Raw genomic sequence first — 25,329 nt, forward strand, 5'->3', positions numbered from 1 at the left:
GCTGTACGTCTGCATTTTGATTCGAACTGTTGGAGGATGGATGAGCTTTGCTGCTTTGTTTTCCCGATTGCTGTTAAACTTGTGCTGTGAAGACACCTCCCGCCTCGTCCTGTCACTGAGAGGCAGGGTGTTACAAGCATATACTCAAAAATCTATCTTCCTCCCGATACTAAATTAGGGTTTGTCCTTACGTCACAGTTCATTGAGAGTGGGCGAGAGCGTCCTCTATACGTAACGCATGTTTCAGAAGGAATCCGAAAGGAAAGCCAGAGTCCCTTTAAAAACTCTGAGGCAGAAGCCGATTTTTTTTTTCACCACACTTGCTGACTGGGAGTCTGACAGTCACCCACATGCACCAGAATCTACCAGTGTTGGCCAACTTCTAAAGGTGGATGTGGAGCGATCTGGGGAGTGCTTTTCATATTAAAGGAAGCAAAAAGGAAAACGTTTTCACTGGCGTTTTCCGAAAAGTTTTTGTGCGTGTGCGTGTGTGTGTTTATGTTTTGCGCAAGAACTTCTTGGGATTTTATAACCGAATTGGACTGAAAATCTGTTGTTACGAAGAAAGCGAAATCATCTTGCGTGGAAGATGCAGTGCAGCCACTTATGGATTTGCCTCCCCGTCCTGGTGATTTTGGGGAGCTTTGTTGTACCGAGTGAGTCTCAGAGGGGTTTGAGCGGGAGGTCTGCACACATTTCAGCTCTCCGAGCAGGACATGCGGTCTCCAACATGACAGCGAACAGGGCGAGACTGGTAGCCCACAATACCACATTGAGCGGCCGGAGGAGCCACGATAGAAATCCCACACCAATCCGGATGACAGCCGCTGACAGCATTTCTGTGTTATCCCGGACTTATAGTCAACTGTCACCTGGCAGTAGCCGAGCTCTCGGCTCCCGAGAAAGCAGCACTGGTCTTACCCGGGTAAATGGACAGAACTTAGCCGGAGTCAGTCGAGCACCATCTAACCGGCCGAGTGATTCGCCCGTCGAATTCCCGAGAGTCAATCCTGCTCCAGCCAGGATAAGTCGTCCCATTACGTCCCGCATTAGCGCGGCATCATCCCGGGAGAGCAGTCAGATACATCACGGGACAGTCCAGGCTAGCAGCCGTACCCCGGCATGGCATAGATACGCCGTCTCATCCGAAAAAAGCCGTGGTTTTAATTCCGACGCTGGCGGCAGATCTGTTTCGCCCCAGGAGAACCGCCCTGCTTCCACTCGGGCCAGCAAGCTTTCACCTGTTCGGACTAGCTTGCTGGCCTCAGGTTCTTTGAGAACCCGGCTAACGGCAAGTACTTCCCAGCTGAGGAGCAGGCAAATTGCCAGACAAAACCCGGGGAAACGAGCACCGAGCAGGAGACTGATAGGGTGAGAATGAAAATATTTGAATAAAATGCTGTGAATATATTGCATACATAGTCACTGCACTTCAAAAAGGCAACACGTAGTGTCTCAAGAGTAATGAGACTCTAAATAACTTCTTTGTCATGTGGATAGTGCAATAGAATTTTAAGCCAACATTGGATCTTCAATGTTTTGCAATAGTTCGAGTATTTCAAATATTGCAAAACTACTGCAGCTAATTTGAAAATTGCGTTTGACTTAAATTAAACCTTCTAAAGAAAAATACGTTATTTTCAGATAACATCACATCTACTCTCACATGAGCCAGTCCTTCCACAATATTATCTATTCAATGTTATTTCCCAGTAGTTTCAATTTGAACTGAGTATCATTCTGGAATTACGGTTGGAGCAACTGTATCTCGCAGAAAAGGCCTCCACTTGTATTTTTTAAAGGTGTCTTAATAGTAGATAACTTCCCAAAGTCCCGGAGAGCTGACACAGTCTTCTCTATAGGTACGGTTTCCAATGTGTCGATGGACCGTGAATTTGGAATGAGTTTGTTGTTACTCAAAACACGGGTAAAGAATTTTAGAGCCAATAACCCTGAACTAAATTACTCCCGCCTACTGATGAGTCCTGGGTTTACGTCCCTCCACATGAACTGGCGAGGCAAAGACTATTTTATGGCAGTTTAGGAGTTAAAAGTTGCACCGCGAGCAAGGAGAAAGCGGTTCACAGTTTATCGTAGATGGATTACAAATGCAAGTCTAGGTTCACTGCAGCTCAAATAAAGGACTTTGGTAAAGTAGCTCAGTACATCCATACTTAAAATCACACAAACATAAGTCATAACATGAGGGTTGTTTGTTCGTCAATCGCTTTAAATCACTTTTCGGTGGTGTAGCTTGCGCTGAGGTGTCAAATTGAAGCGAAATGATCAGAACGTCAACGGGTATTTTGCACAGGAACGTACAGATTTGTGTACATATGCACGTATGATATATACGAAAGCACATTATCATGAGAATGTATTTTCTAAACCTCAAATCTTGAACACCAGACTCGCTTTCTGTTTTTATTAAATGTAGTTCCAAAGTCTTGCCCTTTTATGAGCCAGCTGCTTTGTGCTCGCCTATTTGGGCTGAGTATGTAAGAGATTTATACTTCTGCGCTATATGACATCAGCAAGATAACGATATCCCGACCTGCGCTCCTGTGCACTGTTTGGCTCCAGGGTAAAGGGACCTCGCTTTAATGAGCTGCTTCAGAATAGAATCACAAACCTCGACTTCATGCTATTAAAAACCGACGGCGCCAACGAGCAAACTTGCGAGGGAGGGGGTGGGGTGCGGTGAACATGTCTCTCGTTTTTGCAGAAAGAAAATTAGCTTTAATTCACGACTGGCCTTCTGCTCCCGCTTTGGCTAATGACAGTTTTTTTTAAAGAATAAACAATGAAAGCGCATCCCTTAATCAGAAGCTTTTGGGAAGAAAGGTCGGACCCAAAATGAAATATATCTTAAATAAACAAAGGGAGGAATACGACCAATAAACACATCTTTTTATAAACACATGAAACGCACTGCATTGCTTCACTCGGACACGTTCGTTGTTGCCGAGTTGGTTGCATGGGTTTGTGCTCTTTTTTGCATGCTTTTGCGGCGTGGCGCTATGTAACATATTGTACTTTTAACTTTCCTCAAATCCTTTCAGATTTTAAGATCAAACGAGGGAGATCAATTCAATCCCACAGAGATCAATTAAGCCTCGCAGTGTCTTATTTCAAACGGGCCTTGTGCTTCACACGAAATTGAAACACAAAAACAACCAACAAAAGATTTTTCTTCAGGGGCGCTTCGAAAAAAATGCGCGCACCACACACACAATATATACCTATCCAAGGTCATGGAGTAGTGGCGAGTTTCTTCGTTGTCGACGTCAGACCAGTGCCAACGAGACTTGATCAAGCTGATTGCAAACTCATTGAAATGATTAGAATGATGTTTACTTTTTATATACAGTGGGATAGAAACAAGAGTCGCTGCAAAAAAGTGAAACTTGACAGGTTGGATCCAGCTTGTTGCAATGTTTAATTAAACATCCCCTACCATTTTCCATGTTTATCTTTAAAGTAAGACATTCTGTGTACTTTAAAGGCCTCTGTCGCGTTTAGTTTCTAGTCTTGTATTGGAGAAAAGAATTGTTAACAATTTCGAAAAGCTAAATTTGGAGAATCCAAAACAGTAGCAGTCATAAAAATTACAGCAAAATCAATGAGTGCTTTGGCATTCTTCCAAAGATGTGATCCCTGGAATGCTGTTAAATATCTATGAATATTGTGGTAGGTTGTGTGACCAGTACCAGTCTACACATGTCTTCTGCCATTTATCCCAGTGAAACTTTAGAAGACAATAGGCTTTTTTTAAATTATTTTGGGATTTTGAATGAAATAGGGATAGTAACAACAGACTAGAATGAAAAGAAAACAGGCAAAAACACAAATATGTGAAAATGTAAAATAACTCAACATTTCTATGCTTTCCAGCAGAGAGCAATATTGCGAGCAATGCTGCAACAATAACAAAATTAAGTACGAGTTTGTAACAGCCATATATTTGAAGCACATTGCCTGGTGTACCAATAACAACAGGAGGTCCATTAAAAGTACAGCAGGATATCCACAGGATGCAATGCAGAGGGCATTGGGTGTGATATAATGGATCTGGCCTCTTCCAGTATCATGGTTCAATATGACTTAGTTCTGCTGAAGAGTCATACGGACTCAAAACGTTAACTGTGTTCCTCTCAGCAGATGCTGCCAGACCAGGTATTTTTATTTTTGTTATGGTTCAATATGACTTGGCTAAGAGACAGGTCTAAAAGACTTGCAAGAGCAAATGTTGGCTGTTGACATATTGTTGGACAATAGAGAGAACTTTATTCATATGCACTGCTTTGAGACTGATGCATTTCTTTTCTCAACACTTTGTCATGGACAATTTTTATTGCTCATGTCAAATATATTTTCTTATCCTCAGAGTGATTGAGTCAATTTAAGATAACCCAGCAGCAAGCTTTTGTGTTTAAAAATGAAGGTCAGTTTATTTCTCACACACTTGTCCCAGAGGTTAACAAAAATATGACATCTCACTTTCCTGACACACCCACACCATCACAAATACAAAAATTAGATACAGTTGAAGGCAAAGCAGTAATTGTAAAATTGGAATTTAACTGTGTCTATTTCTGTGCAGGCTTGATGTTTCGTACTTGAGTTGTTACTTTAGCTAAATGAAGGTCCTGAAAATGCAGACATTGCGCAGCAATTGTTTGGTTCCTACAGTTGATCTGGCCAGAGGTGGTTTTCACAGGTAGCCTTCAACAGGTTAGAAGAGCGAGGCTTAGTTTTTCTTCCACGATATTGTAGGTAGTTACTTTGCAGCTTAACTAGCTGTAGTAATCCATGGCGTTGTCTGTCGGACCATCTTTCTCTCTCTCTGATGGAATTCTGTCTGTGTCTCTGAAGAGGTCTCTGACGAGCATTGCCTCTACCTGCGTTTTATTTGCGGATGACACAAAGATTGGCCGGGTGGTTAACAGTGAGGTTGAGTGTCTTGGGCTACAGGAAGATATAGACGGAATGGTCAAATGGGCAGATAAGTGGCAGATAGAATTTAACCCTGAAAAGTGTGAGGTAATACACTTTGGAAGGAGTAATTTGACAAGGAAGTATTCAATGAACGGCATGACACTAGGTAGTTCTGAGGAACAAAGGGACCTTGGCATGTGTGTCCGTAGATCTTTGAAGGTGGAGGGGCATGTTAGTGGGGTGGTGAAAAAGGCATATGCGACACTTGCCTTTACCAATTGAGGCATAGATTACAAAAGTAGGGAGGTCATGTTGGAGTTGTATAGAACCTTGGTGAAGCCACAGCTGGAGTACTGTGTGCAGTTCTGGTCACCACATTATAGGAAGGATGTGATTGCACTGGAGGGGGTGCAGAGCAGATTCACCAGGATGTTGCCTGGGATGAAACATTTAAGTTATGAAGAAAGGTTGGATAGACTTGGGTTGTTTTTGTTGGAGCAGAGAAGACTGAGGGGCGACCTGATCGAGGTGTACAAGATTATGAGGGGCATGGACAGGGTGGAAAGGGAGCAGTTGTTCCCCTTAGTTGAAGGGTCTGTCACAAGCGGGCATAAAGTTCAAAATGAGGGGCAGGAGGTTTAGGGGGGATGTGAGGAAAAACTTTTTTACCCAGAGGGTGGTGACGGTCTGGAATGCACTGCCAGGGAGGGTGGTGGAGGCAGGTTGCCTCACATCCTTTAAAAAGTACCTGGATGATCACTTGGCATGTCATAACATTCAAGGCTATGGGCCAAGCGCTGGTAAATGGGATTAGGTAGGTAGGTCAGTTGTTTCTCATGTGTCGGTGCAGACAATGGGCTGAAGGGCCTCTTCTGCCTTGTGATTCTGAGAGATTCAGTTTGGCCACTGCATATCGCATCAGTGTTGAGTCATGGTCCCAAATAAGGGATTGTGGTAATTTAATTAACAGTCTAAAATCTTTTCACCTGTGGTGTTTAGGTGGCCAAAGCCTTTAAATTTGACAAGGCAAATTTGCATATTTACAATGAAGGTGTCGATGGAGTTTCATTTATCTCATGGCTGAAACCACAGTGAGCCATTATCAGAAAAAGTATCTTTGTCCTCTGTGGTGTCCCCTTAAGAGATAAAATGGCTTAATCCACAAAACTGTCTGGTAGCTCTGAGGACCATCTTAAGTTCCAGTTTTATTTATTTTTAAAATGTAGTCTTTAAAAATGTCTTTAAAGACTTATAATGCCATCATGCAGGTACACATAATTCACATGGGCCATAAAAACTTACTAACCGCCATAAAACAAAATAATTTCTTTGTACCATCTAAACAGGAAGTTTTCCACATGAGAGAGTTGTGTTGCTCAATACAGGAGTAGATCAATTTGTTCATTTAATGAATCACACTCCTGCTGCCAATAATGGATTGCTAATAGGCTCCAGTGGAATAATTTTGGGCTTTGTAATATCTGTGACTCTGTTCCCTCACATCTTTTAACTGAGTAAAATAATAGTAAAGGGTTAGTTTATCCATTCCTTTCTCAAAAAGGGGAAATTTTTAATCTTTTATCTTCATTTACATTTTCCAAAGAAATCATGGGAAGACATGAATTTAAATAGGCAATGCCTAGAATGCAATTTCTTTCACAGCAAACACAACCACGACAGTAGGCTATTGATTCCTTAATGCTTTTAAAAAAACTAATGAGCCATTTAATTGGTATAAATCTGTGGAATGCACAATAGAAATTTCAGAAAGTCACATTTAGCATTTGGATCTTATAGGATTGGAGGGCATGGTTGCTTTTTATTGGAAGAGTGCCATTAATTAACTACTCACAGGTCTATTTTAGAGATTCAGAAGAATTTTCTGATTAAAAAAGTGCACAAGTGTATGGGATAAATGGTATTTTAAAGTAGCAACACAATATATTAATGGACATTAAGAAAATAGTTTAAAAATATTTAAAACTCGCTGACACACATAAATTATGTAACAATAAAGAAGTATCTTTGCCTCTATATCTTGGTTACTTTCTATCATAATAATATGGGGATGCAAGTTGCTCACTCTCTGGTAGCGTTTATGTTCCTGCTCAGGAAGTAGCATTCAAATCAGGCTCCCACAGTCTCAGCAATTGAAGACCAGAGCTCTGGCACTGAAATCCAATGGGATGCTCACATATAGCTGAGTAGGGTTCTCCCCACTTCATCATTTGGATTGTGAGGGGCCCATGAAACCCTTCCTATCAACTGTAATAAGGACAGTCATAGCTATAGAAAGAGCGTGCACATCGTGGCCTGTCAGACTATTATTGTCTTTGAATCCCTCAAATGCTTTGCACAATTCCGCAAATATGAAAAATAAATGATAATATGGGGTTAAATGCCAGCTTCAGTCAGAAAATAAGCCTTCTTGTTTTGATATCCAAAAACATCAGCATAGACATTATGGGGTCAGGCGGCAAAGGTGCATTCAACTTAGGAACTCCAAAAATGTTCCTTTTTGGCTCTTGGTTTTGCACACAGATTTCATCATCATCGCATTTAATTGTTTCTTCATTTAAGCATCCAGCTCATCTTCCTGAGATCAATAGGAGTTTATTTAAGGAAGCTAGTTTGGTTCTGCATTTGTTTTAGGGTCCAAATGCCCTTTTCAACAGCTCTGGCATTCTATTTGTCAATTCTACATCAGCTACAGACATCATGGGTGTGAGGCATTGCCAAGGATATGGAAACGGATCATCAACTGTTCTTAGGTGAATCACCAGTCAGTTTGTTTGGGCGGCAAGGGTGCTGCTTTTGCACCTTTTGAGAATTTTACTGCTGGAGCTGACAGTTTGTAAAAGTAATTTGGTATGTGAACAGAAGATTTTGTCCGGACGGTCCTGATATACATCTCATTGGTTTCACTGGGTTTGGTACTTACATTGCCATTGTGCCTGGAAGGGGAGGAGAAGGAGGAATAGGCTAGAATCCAGGGACCTGTAGCTGCGGAGCAGCAAAAGGAAGGCAGTTAACAAGAGCTCTAACACCACATGAGTATTTAGGGCTAGAACTTCAGAACTCTAGTTTACTGAGATGTGTATAAGGAGGCTATACTTTACCAGGGAGGCTGTTAACTGCTCTGTTAACTGATGCAGCACCAATACAGCCCAGTACAAGGTGATGTATCCCTTTCTGTTCTGAATTTGCCAGATGACGATACGCTGAAAGCTCATGGCTTCGTAACCTCACCATGACTAGGAATGACAAAGCCACTGGGCTTTGCTAAAGTTTCAGAATTTGCCCTTGTGCAAGGCATTACCATCTCCACATATACAGCCTTGCATATATCTGTAGAGGGGCCTGGAGTCCACATGAATAGGAAGAGATTTCACTCACTGAATGGGCACAAGTAGTACATAATATAGTTCTGTGCCTTGTTTCCTGGCAGTAGGCATGATATCCTTAGCCTGCATAAGTCTTCAACCCCTTCTCTCTTTCATCCCAAGTGTCAGGTCAGAGACTGACTACTTGGGAGCAATGGCTAACCCCTCCAAGCCTGGCTGTTATTGGAACATTGGACCATAGGAGAGGATTTTTCCCTCATTGGGCAGGCTTGGCGGGGGCAGGCAGGAAGCGCTGCCTATGCTGGGGGGTGGGGGGAAGGAGGGTGAGCGCAAACTTTGCGCATGCACGTGGGTGCGCTCTGTAAAAGCTTCTGGAGGAACAGACCTGCCTCAGGGAGATGAACAGTTTAAAACATTAAAAATAAAGATTTTAAAAATGTTATAAAACATATCCCCTTATGCCACATGAGCCGGGACATGTTATAAGTGAAATGTTAAAATTTTTATTTTATTTCTATTTGCTGTTGAAAACCTCATCCTGCCCGTAGATGAGGTTTCCTAAAAATGCAAAGGCCACTTGGACTTTTCGTCTGCCCACCAACTGTAAGGTTGGACGGGCAGTGAAAAATTTCTTTCAACTATAACTTTAATGGCCACGATAGGCCTTTTAATTGTCGGTGACCCAAATGTCGCACGAGTGCACGATGACATCAGGAAGCTCCCCCAACGTCATCGCGTGTCATTTTATGCTCGGTTGGGCTTGGACGCACGCCTGCCCAATGAGCTAAAAATTCTGGCCATAAAAGCAGGAATAGGCCATTCGACCCCTCAAACCTGCTCTGCCATTTAACTAGATCATGACTGATCTCTCAGGAACCCAAGCATAGGTGTAAAGATGAGATACAACTGGTGCTATGCCTCCTTTCGAGGCCTGACAGACCAGATCACGGGCCCCCTGAAGCAATATTTCTGCTGCCTAGAAAGGTCTTGACGTGTTCCCCAGTATAGCCCTCAGCCAGTCTTTAGGATTATCGTTTTATGCAAATGCTGCGCAATTTTGCCATCCAGAGGGGCTAACTCATCAAGCCAGCTGCAAAGGAAGATGTGGAGATGGAGGAATATATGCAACAGGATGACAGTGAGAGGATGAAGTAGAACAAGGCCCACCCACTCTACCAGCTTTAAGACCTCTTTGACATCAGCTTATCTAGAAGAGGTTCAGCTGAAAACTTAATGTTACCCTGCACCAACCATCCCTTCCAGCATCAGCCCCACTGCCATTGTTAAGACTCCAGTGAACGTAAACAAACATTCATCTTTCAGACAGAACACCTGAATGGTCATCAAATACTCAACAAATATACTTGGTGTAACAAGACTTTCAAAAAATAATTAACTTGTAATCACTTGCTATTAATTACAGTTTGCCCTGATGCAATCCCTTAGTGCCCATCTGAAGCTCTCTTTCATCTACTTTACTGCTGCTACAAAGAGCACCCCAAGTGACAACAGTTTGGATGTAAAATGTTGCTGGGTCTCCAGTGAAAATTTTGGGAAAGACCTTGAGGAGCTTGGGCATGAGAATGTCTGGCTACTGACTGTGGTACATTGGATGCTTCAGGGGTGGACTGGCCCACTGGCTTTGCAGCACCAGAACTAGCACTGGTTGAGGGGCTGGTGGTGGTGGTTGGTGGGGGGAGGAGAGGGAGGAGTGAGCTGTTATCCTGAGAGAGGCAGCAAATATCTCTCCCATGGTGATACAGCCATCTTGCATAGGATGGTGCCTCAGTACGTCTCGGCAGCGGAGGAGACCACAGGTGTGCTTTGACATCTTGGAAGCCCTCATCAATGCTTTCCTCTTTCCTTCAAGCTTAGTTAACTGCAAGAAATTGCGGAGTCCAGAGTCTGCATAGCCTCAATACACATAATTTAACCTATTTGTCCTAGACTCTTCCAGATTAATTGCAGTGCATATGCTGGATAAACTGGAATCAATAAACTCATTTTGAATGAAGACAATTTCAACTAAAAATTCTTCAGCTAAAACTTCAATGAAAAAGGCAAAAAATCTTCAGTTTCACTATCTGTCTCCTATTAGCCTGCATGACAACATTAGTTCATTGCTATAGAGAAAAGGTTTTCCCAATTTCAGCTATTTATGTTTTCCTGACCTCAGCTATGCTGAAAAACCTCTTTCTTACTTGTTAAAACTAAATTAGATTTAAGAGATCGGACTCATAGGTAAATTGGGTGTCTCCAATCTCCATTTTATATTCTGTACTAGATGAACTCTCAGATGCCAATGCAACCTGAACTCAATGCAGTCTTTGGAAGCAGGCCTAGGCCAATACAGAGGAATATGGACGCATGCCAGTATAAATTGGGAGGTAGGCTAGGGTGCCAAATCCCCCACACTCCAAAAACGTGGTTGCTGATGCTTTGTCTGCTTTCACCCTACCACATTTGGCTTACTTTTCTCATACCATGACTTTTTTTGCATTATATACAGACCACATTTTTCATTTTATTTTCTGTTTAATGTTCATTATTCAGTACAGACCGGGAATTGTTGTAAAATCCACTATGCTGAAAAACAAGTCAACTATGGGGGTGGGTATGGGCGGAGTGGTGGTGGTGGGGGGCGGTGGTAGGAGTTGCCTGGGAGACATGGAGAAACTACAGTTGAGTTTATTTTTTTCTACCCAATGGTTCATAAAACCACTCCTCAATACAAACAAGGCTGCTCCATGACCCAGTAGTAAAACAGATGTGAGATTCATTTGAATTAGCATATGAATCTAATGTCTGACATGAAAAACAGCCTAGGCACTGAACATCCATCTGTCTTGAGCAGCCAGCACTTTGAAATCCAACAAAAGTTTAATTCAAACTCATGCAAACATTTCAGATAAGCTGTCGATTTATCAAAATAGCCATAATGGAGCTGGGCTTGGCAGCAGCCAAACAATTTTAATGGCTGAACAGCTGTAGCATCAAACTGCTTTGTTAAATTAAATTGTAGCATTGAAATATAGAACTGAAGCAGCAAGCACAGCATAAAACAGCCTAACTGGTGATGTACCATGACACTATGAAAATTAACCACTTCTTGAAGCTCATGCCCAAAATCTCATGTAATGTAGAGAAGCATCTAAAAGCTGCAGCTAAACTGTCCCCCCCAAAAATTTGGGAGCAATGGTGAAATAGAAAACATTCATTACAGGGATATGACATCTGGCCATGAATGGGTTGATCTGACAATTCTTGGTGAATTTACAAATGAGTTACAGTCAGCTCCAAAAGGGAGGGATAAATGGTATCCAATAGATATTCATAATGCATTTTATTTATATCATGTAGTACAATTTAAACAAGTAGCTTTACAGAGTTCACCGTCAAAAACCAAAATAGACAAAGCAAAACAAAAGCGCTTAGGCATTAATCATAATGACCTGAGATTCTATAAGGGGTCCTGCTAATGAGACCCACTCTTTAATTGTGTAACGTGGTTAAAAAAATATGGGTTTAATGGTGCATGATTTGTTCCTTTGTGGTTTGCCTCTTATGCAGCTGGAAGTACTATGATTATTAATTAGGTTATTGTGTGACACAGCTTTGAGCACATGTTTGAGATATTTTCTTCAAATAGATTTCAAAGGGGAAAAATGGTTCCTGTAATTAAAATGTGATGTGGTGAAGTCATCTCCATGAAATATGAAAAATATTTGATGGAAATGAATTCTATCCAGACGTACTTTGTAATTGTAAACATTTTCAAAATGTCCATTCAGAACAATGCAGTAGTATAACTTTAATTCGAATAGGTTGATGAGACACATTGGAGTAAGTTATTATGTTGTAAACAAAGTATTAGTATTGCTTCAGGATACATCTTATTAAGTGACTGACATTTAAATGCTCAATTTTATTGGAAATTGTCAGGTATATATTAAAAAAACGCGCGTCTGTTAATGGTTATGTAAGTCTCATCCAAAAATGGGTTTACAAAGGAGATAGTTCCTGTAATTAAAATGTAATGTGATGAAGTCATTTCCATGAATTATGAAAATATTAAATGAAAATCACAGAATCACACATGGCATAAATATTTGCCTTCCCTTGAAGTCTGCTGAAGCTGCACGCTTCCCTTTATAAATCTGACTTTTAAAAAAATTATTCATTCACGGGATGTGGGCGTCACCGGCTATTGCCCATCCCTAATTGCCCTTGAGAAGGTAGTGATGAGCCACCATTTTGAATTGCTGCAGTCCATGTGTTGTAGGAACACCCACAATGCTGTTATGAAGGGAGTTCCAGGATTTTGAAACAACAGCAAGGGAACAGCAATATAGTTCCAAGTCACCATGGTGTGTGGCTTGGAGGGGAACTTGAAGGTGATGGTGTCTCCATGCATCAGTTGCCTTTGTCCTTCTAGGCGGTAGGGGTCGTGGTTTGGGAGGTGCTGTTGAAGGATCCTTGTTGAGTTGCTGCAGCGAATCTTGTAGATGGTACACACTGCTGCCACTGTGTGTCAGTGGTGGAGGGAGTGAATGTTGAAGATAGTGGATGGGGTGCCAATCAAGCAGGCTGTTTTGTCATGGATGGTGTCAAGCTTCTTGAGAGTTATTGGAGCTACACTCATCCAAACAAGTGAAGATCATCACAACCCAGACTTGCGCCTTGTAGATAGTGGACAAGCTTTGGGGAGTCGGGAGGTGAGTTACTCGCTACAGAATTCCCAGCCTCTGACTTGCTCTTGTAGCCACAGTATTTATATAACTGGTCCAGTTAAGTTTCTGGTCAATGGTAGCTCCCACAAGATGTTGATGGTGGGAAATTCAGTGATGGTATGCCATTGAATGGCATGGGGAGATGGTTAGATTCTCTCCTGTTGGAGATGGTTATTGTCTGGCAGTTGTGTGTTGCCAATATCACTTGCCACATATTAGCCAAAGTCTGAATATTGTCCAAGTCTTGCTGCATATGGACACAGACTGCTTCAGTATCTGAGGAATCATGAATGGTGCTGAATATTGTGTAATCATCAGCGAACATCCCCATTTATGATGGAGGAGAGGTCACTGATGAAGCAACTGAAGATGGTTGGGCCTCAGCCTGTGAAATTCCTGCAGCGATGTCCTGGGGTTCACTGTCTAATTAATAACTTACCAGAAAAAACAATGGGCTTCAGTACAATGTATATTAGACATAGAAAACTGGATTTTTGTTCTGGGGAAGAAACCCCAGCATCAGGATCACTTCCAGGTCCTGAGCCCGAATGGTGTCTGCGTAACATACCCATCATGATATTTGAGTGCCAGGCCCATCTGTGGTCAGAGAATACTCACTATCCAAGAGGAGACACTCGAGCACTGAGAGCACAGCAGCCCCACCATCAGAGCTGTCACTGTAAATAAGAGACAGATATGACACCTCAAATTGGAGGCACCATTGCGACATCTTTGGAAAGGTCTGAAATTAAAACTGGCCGCAGCTGCAAGACCGCCATTGTAGAGGGAGAATTCCTCCACGGGACCACCTATGTTTACAGCTGTGGTCATGTATAAGTCGTGATGGAGGGTGAGGATCTAACAAGCCATTTGGAGCATGCCCCCCACCTCCTTCCCCAGTCTGCCTCTGGGAGGCCACTTCCTTTCATCAGCCATATTCCACTTACTGTTGTGGTGGGGAGGGGAGTGTTGGCCCACCTGGAAAACTCCAGCCGGTGGGGGCCAAGGGGCCTTACTAGGTACTATAATGTGCCTAATTAGCTATTCGCTCAGTGGATAGCTGTTTCATCCCCCCCGAACTGAAATGTTTCAAAATGGCCTGGGGCTTGAAACATTCTGGCAAACTGGCGTGCCTCCCAGTGGCAGGAAACTGTGGGCCAACTTGTGTTGTCATCCCAATTGGGCTTTAAAAATTCAGCCAGGGAATCACATTGAAAGGTTCAGTTGACATCATAAAAGAGGTGAATGAAGATCTGAGCTCTGAAGTCATGTCAAGGTTTTCAATTCACTCTTTCTTATTCCTATTTTAGTAAGACTAATGAATCTCCCACAGCATTATTCAAAGTTAAAGGATACAACATTTTATGAAGACAGGAGTGTCATACCTTGTAAATGACAATGTTAGCTCTTTAGCTATTGAGATGGAGTTGCATTTAACCTTGCCTGCCCCGTGGTGCCAAAGGTATAATACTCTAAGTAGTAATTGATACATGCTGAGCACAAGTTTAATTGTGGCATAGGATATCATATCTTGATGTTGAAAACTGGCTTTTGCTTTTTGAGTATTTTTTGGTAAGTGTCACACAGAAATTTGGATATACAACATGTAGTGTCGCAAGTATGACGGATATGTATCAACATTTTATTATATTAGCATTTATCCTGTGGCACTGCTCAGAGATTTTGCTGTTGCAACTTAAGAGTGTTGGAGTGGTAATAAGAGGATAGTGAATGCAGTCATGGCGAAAGGAATTGGAAACAGTGTTTGAGAGATATATTCATAGCCAGGAACTAATTGTTTTTCATTATTTCCTGAGAAGGAAGTAAATAATAGGCTGATCAATAAATAACTTTTTTATTCACCCTGTGGTGATGGAATAAAATGTAATTAAGTACATGCACCTCACATAGCACTTGGGCAACCAAGTAGATCTGTGCACTTAATGAGGAAATGGCAACGTAGAGAAAAAAATGCTACTTGGTAGAGAAAAAGGGAGCTCAGGAGCACGTGGTAGCAGAAGTCTTTTGTTCTGTAACAATTGAATGGCAAAGTTCAATTGTTGATCAAGAATTAGAGAAAATTCACTAGCTCCAAAGGCTTCAGATATCTAAATCCAGCCTGCATATTGGGAGTAAAAACCAAATCACAGTATTGTCTTTATGGTTTTATCCAAAAAGGAACAGATTAATATTGAATTTCAAAATTCCAAAAATGGTTCCCTAGATTTGCAGTTCTGATACTTTTCTATCATTTTAAATGTTGAGATTAGCTTACACACATTAACTAAAGAGAAACTGTGTGATGGTGGCTTAGACACTGTCCTTATACCTATGGGACCCTGCTTCAAATCAGCCAGACTGATAGATAAAATTTTTTCTGCCTGTTGGCTTTAAGAGTGCTATGTGGAGCACAGAGCGGTTACAAAAGCGTGCTTCATGAAAAGAGTGGTAAAGTCGGGAAGTGGTGCAAGTGGGAACTTGGTTCAGGGGGGATGGAGGTGCTGTGTTTCATTTTTTTTTTATCTCCAGTGGCTGGTGAGTGTTTTCCTTTTGTCTCTGAGCTGGGAAACTGTAACTTGCTAATACTTTACTAAATTACTAGCTTAAGCTTACTTAAATTACTTAACAAAACTAAAATGATCTGTTCAATTAAAAAGAACCTAATCAAATAAACAAATAAGATTAGGTAAACATGGCAGGGGCAGGTGCTGTGCTGTACCTGTAACAAGTGGGACATAATGGAGAGCATTGCAATCTTGGACAATTTTATCTATGTTAAGTGTCCGCAACTTATAGAACACTGGCTCAGGGTTTTTGAGCTGGAGTACGAGCTGAAGATATTCTGGGGTCTCTGTAAAGGGAGAGTTACTGGGACACTTTCTTTTAGAAGACAGTCACACCCCTAATGCTACGTAGTACTTTAGAGTTGGTCAATGGTCAGGGACAGGAGGGTGTGACTATGAGTCAAGCAGATTTGGGCATCCGAATGTTGTAATTGAGAAGAACCGGCCCTTGACTTTGATGAACAGTTACAAGGTACCTGCTAATTGTGTGGATGCGCAAATTGACCATAGCACCATGGTGCAGGAGCTCATTCAAGTGGGGGGAATGAAAAGGAATGTGGTAGTGATAGGGAGCAGTACATTCAGGGGAATAGATACCATTCCCCGCAGCCGCTATCAGGAGTTCCGAAACTTGTCCAGTATCAGGGTTAATCTCCATATGACTGGAGAAGAACTCGGAGTGGAAGGGGAAGTATCCAGTTGTCGTGATTACTGTAGGAACCAACAATAAAGGTAGAACAAGGAATGATGTTCTGCTGATAAAAACAAAAAAACTGCGGATGCTGGAAATCCAAAACAAAAACAGAATTACCTGGAAAAACTCAGCAGGTCTGGCAGCATCGGCGGAGAAGAAAAGAGTTGATGTTTCGAGTCCTCATGACCCTTCGACAGAACTTGAGTTCGAGTCCAAGAAAGAGTTGAAATATAAGCTGGTTTAAGGTGTGTATGTGTGTGTGTGTGTGTGTGTTGGGGGGGAGGGGGGGGCGGAGAGAGAGAGAGAGAAAGAGAGAAGTGGAGGGGGTTGGTGTGGTTGTAGGGACAAACAAGCAGTGATAGAAGCAGATCATCAAAAGATGTCACCAACAACAGAACAAAAGAACACATCGGTGTTAAAGTTGGTGATATTATCTAAACGAATGTGCTAATTAAGAATGGATGGTAGGGCACTCAAGATATAGCTCTAGTGGGGGTGGGGAGAGCATAAAAGATTTAAAAATATTTAAAAATAATGGAAATAGGTGGAAGAAGAAAAATCTATATAATTTATTGGAAAAAAACAAAAGGGGGAAACAGAAAGGGGGTGGGGATGGAGGAGGGAGCTCAAGACCTAAAGTTGTTGAATTCACTATTCAGTCCGGAAGGCTGTAAAGTGCCTAGTCGGAAGATGAGGTGTTGTTCCTCCAGTTTGCGTTGGGCTTCACTGGAACAATGCAGCAAGCCAAGGACAGACATGTGGGCAAGAGAGCAGGGTGGAGTGTTAAAATGGCAAGCGACAGGGAGGTTTGGGTCATTCTTGCGGACAGACCGCAGATGTTCTGCAAAGTGGTCGCCCAGTTTACGTTTGGTCTCTCCAATGTAGAGGAGACCACATTGGGAGCAACAAATGCAGTAGATTAAGTTGGGGGAAATGCAAGTGAAATGCTGCTTCACTTGAAAGGAGTGTTTGGGCCCTTGGACGGTGAGGAGAGAGGAAGTGAAGGGGCAGGTGTTGCATCTTTTGCGTGGGCATGGGGTGGTGCCATAGGAGGGGGTTGAGGAGTAGGGGGTGATGGAGGAGTGGACCAGGGTGTTCCGGAGAGAGCGATCCCTACGGAATGCCGATAGGGGGGTGAAGGGAAGATGTGTTTGGTGGTGGCATCATGCTGGAGTTGGCGGAAATGGCGGAGGATGATCCTTTGAATGTGGAGGCTGGTGGGATGAGGACAAGGGGGACCCTATCATGTTTCTGGGAGGGAGGAGAAGGCGTGAGGGCGGATGCGTGGGAGATGGGCCGGACACGGTTGAGGGCCCTGTCAACCACCGTGGGTGGAAAACGCTCAGCCTGTTGTCTGGCGCACTGACCTCTACCTCGCGGAGGCTGAGCGTCAACTCGCAAACACTTCCTCCTACCTCTCCCTGGACCATGACCCCAACACTGAACATCAAGCCATTGTTTCCAGGACTATCATTGACCTCATCTCCTCTGGGGATCTTCCTCCCATAGCTTCCAACCTGATAGTCGCCCAACCTCGGACGGCCCGCTTCTATCTCCTACTCAAAATCCACAAACAGAACTGCCCCGGTAGACCGATCGTCTCAGCTTGCTCCTGCCCCACAGAACTCATTCCTCGTTATCTTGACTCCCTTCTCTCTCCCCTTGTCCAGTCCCTTCCCACCTACATCCGTGATTTCTCTGACACCTTACGTCACATCAACAATTTCCAGTTCCCTGGCCCCAACCGCTTCCTCTTCACCATGGACGTCCAATCCCTCTACACCTCCATCCCCCACCAGGATGGTCTGAGGGCCCTTAGCTTCTTCCTCAAACAGAGGCCTGAACAATCCCCATCCACCACTACTCTCCTCCGTCTGGCTGAACTTGTTCTCACACTGAACAATTTCTCCTTCAACCCCTCTCACTTCCTCCAAATAAAAGGTGTGGCTATGGGTACCCGCATGGGCCCCAGCTATGCCTGTCTCTTTATGGGATATGTGGAACATTCCTTGTTCCAGTCCTACTCCGGCCCCCTTCCACAACTCTTTCTTCGGTACATCGATGATTACTTCAGTGCTGCTTCATGTTCTCGTCGGGACTTGGAAAAATTTATTAATTTTGCTTCCAATCTCCACCTCTCCATCATTTTCACGTGGTCCATCTCTGACACTTCCCTTCCCTTCCTTGACTACTCTGTCTCAATCTCTGGTGATAGACTGTCCACCAATATCCATTACAAACCCACCGACTCCCACAGCTACCTCGACTACAGCTCCTCACACCCAGCTTCCTGCAAGGACTCCATCCCATTCTCTCAGTTCCTTCGCCTCCGTCGCATCTGTTCCGATGATGCTACCTTCAAAAACAGTTCCTCTGACATGTCCTCCTTCTTCCTTAACCGAGGTTTTCCACCCACGGTGGTTGACAGGGCCCTCAACCGTGTCCGGCCCATCTCCCGCGCATCCGCCCTCACGCCTTCTCCTTCCTCCCAGAAACATGATAGGGTCCCCCTTGTCCTCACTCATCACCCCACCAGCCTCCACATTCAAAGGATCATCCTCCGCCATTTCAACCAACTCCAGCATGATGCCACCACCAAACACATCTTCCCTTCACTCCCCCCTATCAGCATTCTGTAGGGATCGCTCCCTCCGGGACACCCTGGTCCACTCCTCCATCACGCCCTACTCCTCAACCCCCACCTATGGCACCACCCCATGCCCACGCAAAAGATGCAACACCTGCCCCTTCACTTCCTCTCTCCTCACCGTCCAAGGGCCCAAACACTCCTTTCAAGTGAAGCAGCATTTCACTTGCATTTCCCCCAACTTAGTCTACTGCATTCGTTGCTCCCAATGTGGTCTCCTCTACATTGGAGAGACCAAACGTAAACTGGTCGACCGCTTTGCAGAACACCTGCGGTCTGTCCGCAAGAATGACCCAAACCTCCCTGTCGCTTGCCATTTTAACACTCCACCCTGCTCTCTTGCCCACATGTCTGTCCTTGGCTTGCTGCATTGTTCCAGTGAAGCCCAACGCAAACTGGAGGAACAACACCTCATCTTCCGACTAGGGACTTCACAGCCTTCCGGACTGAATATTGAATTCAACAACTTTAGGTCTTGAGCTCCCTCCTCCATCCCCACCCCCTTTCTATTTCCCCCTTCCTTTTGTTTTTTTCCAATAAAGTATATAGATTTTTCTTTTCCCACCTATTTCCATTATTTTTAAATATTTTTAAATCTTTTATGCTCTCCCCACCCCCACTAGAGCTATACCTTGAGTGCCCTACCATCCATTCTTAATTAGCACATTCGTTTAGATAATATCACCAACTTTAACACCTATGTGTTCTTTTGTTCTGTTGTTGGTGACATTTTTTGATGATCTGCTTCTATCACTGCTTGTTTGTCCCTACAACCACACCAACCCCCTCCACTTCTCTCTCTCTCTCTCTGCCCCCTCTCTCTCCGCGCCCCCCCCCCCCCAACAAGCTTATATTTCAACTCTTTCTCGGACTCGAACTCAAGTTCTGTCGAAGGGTCATGAGGACTCGAAACGTCAACTCTTTTCTTCTTCGCCGATGCTGCCAGACCTGCTGAGTTTTTCCAGGTAATGATATTCTGCTGACAGTTTGAGAGGATAGGATCCAAAATAAAAAGCAGTAGCTCTGAATTTTTACCTGAGCAATGCACCAGTTGATATGGGGACAAACAGATCAGTAGGTTATACGTATGGCTGAGGATTATTGTTGAAGGGGTTTCATTTCATGGGCCACTGGCACCAGCACTGGGAACAGAGAGAGCAGTTGTGTTGCGATGGGCTCTACTTAAAGCAGATTGTGAGCAGTGTTCTGGCAAAATAAAGGGGGCTGGTGGTGGGAGGATTCAGGAAAGAGTAAATTCTAAAGCAGCAAGGGAAATATCAACAGCATTTTGTGTAAAAATAAGCAAAGTGGGTCACTAAGGGACAGTGAGAGTAACAATGGTAATAGGGCATTAGTGAATACGGTAATGTCATGGAAAATTGGAAAAAAAATTCAAGGCTAAAGGCACTGTATCCAAATTTGCAACAATTTAGATGAATTAATAGCACGAATAGAAATTAATAGGTTTGACCTAATAGCTTATGAAGATGCGATTGCAAAGTTACCATGTCTTCAAGGTGATTATGACAAGTTCACTGAGTGAGCAAATACATTGCAGATGTAGTATAGCTTGGATAAGTGTGAAGTTATCCACTTCAGTAGGAAAAACAGAATGGCAGAGTATTACTTAAATGGTGATAGATTGGGAAATGTTGGTGTATACAGGGACCTGGGTATCGTAGTACACCAATCACTGAAAGCAAGCATTGCAGGTGCAGCAAGCAGTTAAGAAGACAAATGACATGTTGGCCTTCATTCTGAGAGGACTTGAGTACAGGGGCAAGGATGTCTTTCTGCAGGAGGTTAAATACATGGCTAAGGATTATTGTTGGAGTTAGGGGTTTCACTGTATGGGCCACTGGCACCAGCACTGGGAACAGAGGAAGTTGTTGTGTTGGGATGGGCTCCACCTAAACCAGATTGTGACCAGTGTCCGGGAAAATAAAGGCAGGCTGGTGGTGGGAGGATTCAGGAAAGACCACACCTGGAGTATTGTGTACAGTTTTGGTTTCCTTACTTAAGAAAGGATTTACTTGCCATAGAGAGAGTGCAGTGAAGGTTCACCAGACTGATTCCTGAATGGCAGGATTGTTATATGAGGAGAGATTGGGTTGACTGGGCTTGTATTCATTGGAGTTTTGAAGAATGAGAGGGGGCCTCGTTGAAACATATAAAATTATGACAGGGTTGGGCAGACTGGATGCAAGGGGTGATGGTTCCTCTGGCTGGGTTTTTAGAACCAGGGGTCATAGTCTCAGGATACAGGGTAGGTCATTTAGGACTGAGATGAGGAGAAACTTCTTCACTCACAGGGTGGTGAACCTATGGAATTCTCTACCACAGAAGGCCCGGAATACACAATGAATGGTAGGACCCTGGGAAGTACCAAGGATCAGAGGGACCTGGTGTGCATGTCCACTGGTCCCTTAAGGCAGCGGGGACAGGTAGATAAGGTGGTTAAGAAGGCATATGGGATACTCGCCTTTATTAGCTGAGGCAGAGAATATAAGAGCAGGGAGGTTATGCTGGAACTGTATAAAACGCTGGTTAGGCCACAGCTACAGTATTGCGTGCAGTTCTGGAATCCACATTAAAGGAAGGATGTGATGGCACTAGAGAGTGCAGAAGAGATTTACCAGGATGTTGCGTGGGCTGGAGAGTTTTAGTTATGAGGAGGGATTGGATAGACTGGGGCTATTTTCCTTGGAGCAGAGGAGACTGAGGGGGGACAAGGTTGAGGTGTATAAAATAATGAGGGGCATAAATAGGGTAGACAGGAAGGAACTTTTCCCCTTGGTGGAGGGATCAATAACCAGGGGGCATAGATTTAAGGTAAGGGGCTGGAGATTTAGAGGGGATGTGAGGAAGAATAGTTTCCACCCTGAGGGTGATGGGAATCTGGAACTCACTGCTTGAAAGGGTGGTAGAGGCAGAAATCCTCATAACATTTAAGAAGTATTTGGATGTACACTTGCGATGCCATGGCAAATAGGGCTATGGGCCTAGTGCTGGAAAATTGGATTAGAATAGTTAAGTACTTGTTTGACTGGCGCAGACCCGATGGGCCGAAGGGCCTTTTTCTGTGCTGTAGACCTCTTTGACTTTATAAGGCTATGGAGGCCAAGTCACTGGATATACTTAAGAAGGAAACAGATAAAATTCTGGACTCTAAAGGCGTCAAGGGGTGTGGGGAGAGAACGGGAGTATGGCATTGAGGTAGAAGATCAGCTATGATCATAACTGAATGGCAGAGGAAGCTCAATGGGCCAAATTACCTACTCCTGCTCCTAATTTCTATGTTTCCATGTAAATATTCCAGGATATTTACCTTTTAAAAGAGAGGCAAAATGAAAATGGAGGAGGGGTAGCCCTGATAATAATGGATGTGATAGACTGTAGAGAGAGAGGCACTTAGCTCAGAAAATTACAAACCAGAATCAGTTGTGGTGGAGCAATGAAACAGCACAGGACAGAAAATATTGATGAGTTGTTTTAGACTCCAAACAGTTATTGTGGTGTAAGACAGAGTATAAATCAGGAAATTAGAGGTGCATATAAGGCTAATGCAGTAATCATGGTGAATTTTAATCAACATATAGATTGGGCACTGGGCCCCAGTGTTTGGCACTGTCTGCATTCCTCTCTCCTGGGCCCTGCTGGGTAAACAAAAGTTACACTAATAGTGTGGAGAATGAGTTCATGGAAGTTATATAAGATGGTTCTTTGACATTCTGATCTAGAAAACTAACCATGGAACATGCTATTTTTGGATTGAATATTGTGCAATGAGAAAAGGGTTCATTAATAACCCTGTAGTAAAGGTGCTTCTAGAGAAGTGTATCCATAATATGAAAGTGTTTTATATTGAATTTGAAAGTGATTTAGTTTCAAGTCCTAAAGTCATCTTAAATCTAAACAAAGCAAATATATAAGTACGAGGAATGAGTTGGCTGATGTAAGTTGTGAAACTACATTAAAAGACATGGACCTGAATTTTACGAATGGCAATGTCTCGCTTCCCACCATCCGAAGAGTCAGCGGTGAACACATCCCTGCCGACTCAGAGTCACACAGTGATTTCACGCTTGAATGATCGTTAAATGGCTGCAGGCAGGACATCCATCCCTCACTTGGGAGGAAGTCACACTGAGAGAGTTACCGGCTAGTCCAATTGGCTGGCAGCTCTCGAGTCCCTGCAGTGACAGCGCTGCAGTGGACTGAAGAAGAATTGCAAGAGGACATCGGCATCTAAGGGCAAAATTTTATCTCGGCGCACCAGAGTTGGCAGCCCGCCTGCCGTAAATTAAAAGGCCCATTAAGGCCATTAACCAGGCTACTAGAAGAAACTTTTCGCTGCTCGTCCAACTTTATGGTTGGCGGGCAGGCGAAAAGGTGAAGCAACCTTTGCACTTTTTAGGAAACCTCATCCATGGGTGGGATGAGGTTCCCTAAAGCAAATAAAAATAAAATAAAATTTAAAATTTAATTAATAATATGTTCCAGCTCATGTGATAGAGTCACATGAGGGTACATGTTTCATAACATTTTTCATCACTTTTCATCTCCGTGCCTCAGGAAGATTATCAAGCGCGCACTCGTGTGAAGTTCACGCTCGCCCTGCTTGCACTCCCCCACCCCCCTCCGTCCGCACAGGCAACGCTGCTGCTCGCATTTCATGCTGGGCAGGCCTTAATTTGCCCACTAGTGTGAAATCGCCTTCCGGCCTTGATCACGGTCGGCAGTCGGTTTCCCAGCCGCCCACCCCAAGCCCACCAGACAAGGGCAAAATTCTGCCCTAAGTCTGGGCACCAAAGGCCCAGCTAAGTTCAAGGGGTCCCAGGGCGGGGAGAGCAGGGAACGCCTGGAGGGCTTCAATTGGGGCAAGGGCAGGCTTCCCGTACAAGGACTTGCCTGTCCCAATGTAAAATCTGTGTGTGGTCGGGGCAGACGGGGACCTGGAGGGAATCCCGTCCCTTCAATTTCACACTCCGCCCCCACCACCTAAAAACTCACCTGTGGGAGAGTGTAAAATTCTGGCCATGATGAAAGACAAGAAATAACTAGAGTTTAAGGAATTAATACATAATTTGCAACAAATATACATTCCTTAAAGGCACAAAAACCCACAGAAAACATGATCCAACCAAATCTAATAACAGGGGTTAGAAATAGTATTAGATTAAAGGAAGTGGCTCATAATGTAAACCTCAGAATCGGGAATATTTTAGAATTCAGCAAAAGAGCAGCAAGAAATTAATAAGGAAGGGGAAAAGAGAACATGAGATTAGACTAGCAAAAGACATGAAAACAGATTGTAAACATTTCTAGAGGTATGTAAATAGGAAGAGATTAGTGGAAGTAAACATTTCCCACTGGACCCACTGGAAGCAGAGACAAGTTAAATTATAATGGGGAATAAGGAATGGCAGAGACATTACAATTTGTCCTGTCTTCATGGTAGAAGACATCCTGGAAATAATAAAAAACCTAAGGGGCAGAAGTTTAAGAGTGGGCATGTGGAGGCGCGCCTCCGATTGGTGCCCCCAATTGGGGGCTTGTCGCTTTTTTATGTGGGTAGGCCAATTAAGGCCCGCCCTGCGTGACGTTCACACGGAAGCGCTGTGCGCTCCCTGTGCGGGCGGGGGGGGGGTGGAATTCCTTGGGCCAAGAGTGCACTGTTTCACGCATGCGCATGAAAGAGCTCACTCATCTCCCTGAGGCTAAGTGCTGCCTCAGGGAGATCAGCTCCACAATAAAAAAAATTGAAAAATAGGGGAAAAAAAAAAATTCCCTGACATGTCCCCTCATGTGACACTGTCACATGAATTGGGACATGTCCATCACTTTTAAATATACTTTAATTACATTTTTAAAAGCCAACATGAAACCTCATCCCACCCGAGGTTTCATGCTTTTTCTAATGCCCGCCAGTGCTCCTGGCCTGCCCGCCAACCTTAAGGTTGGAGGGGCAGGTCCATTAATTAGTTTAATGACTCTGTCAATGGCCTCAATTGACCATTGACAGGTCAGCAGGCACACAGCTGATTTTGCTGAGACCCCGCCTACCTGAAACGTTAAATGGGGCAGGGTGACGTCGGGTGTTCCACCCGACCTCATCCCGTGTCATTTTACGTGTCGGTGAGCAGGCACCCCCCCAGCTCACCAACCAGGAAATCCTGGCCAAGTACTAGTGGGATGAGGAATTTAAAGAAAGCCATATATGTAAAGAAATGGTACTAGATAAATTAATGGGGATAGCAACAAATCTCCTCCACCTGATGACTGCATCTTATGGTTTTAAAAGAGGTAGCTGCCAAAATTATGGATGCAATGGTTTTGATCTTCCAGAATACTTTAGGGTCCAGAGCAGTTCCCAAAGGTTGGAAGGTAGTACACGTAACTCCAATATTTA

At 43.7% G+C, this 25,329-nt stretch overlaps 1 protein-coding gene across 1 annotated transcript in view; it reads left to right on the top strand.

The window, feature by feature from the left end:
• The first annotated feature begins 341 nt into the window (after nt 1-341).
• Nucleotides 342-25,329, top strand: part of LOC121292264 (latent-transforming growth factor beta-binding protein 2-like) — a 658,547-nt gene continuing 633,559 nt past the window's right edge. The window contains exon 1 of the mRNA XM_041214068.1: nt 342-1,371. Coding sequence (XP_041070002.1) covers nt 590-1,371 — 782 coding nt within the window. The 5' untranslated portion in view covers nt 342-589. The remainder of the gene's footprint in view (nt 1,372-25,329) is intronic.

Source organism: Carcharodon carcharias, chromosome 20, assembly GCF_017639515.1.
Source record: "Carcharodon carcharias isolate sCarCar2 chromosome 20, sCarCar2.pri, whole genome shotgun sequence".
Lineage (NCBI taxonomy): Eukaryota > Metazoa > Chordata > Chondrichthyes > Lamniformes > Lamnidae > Carcharodon > Carcharodon carcharias.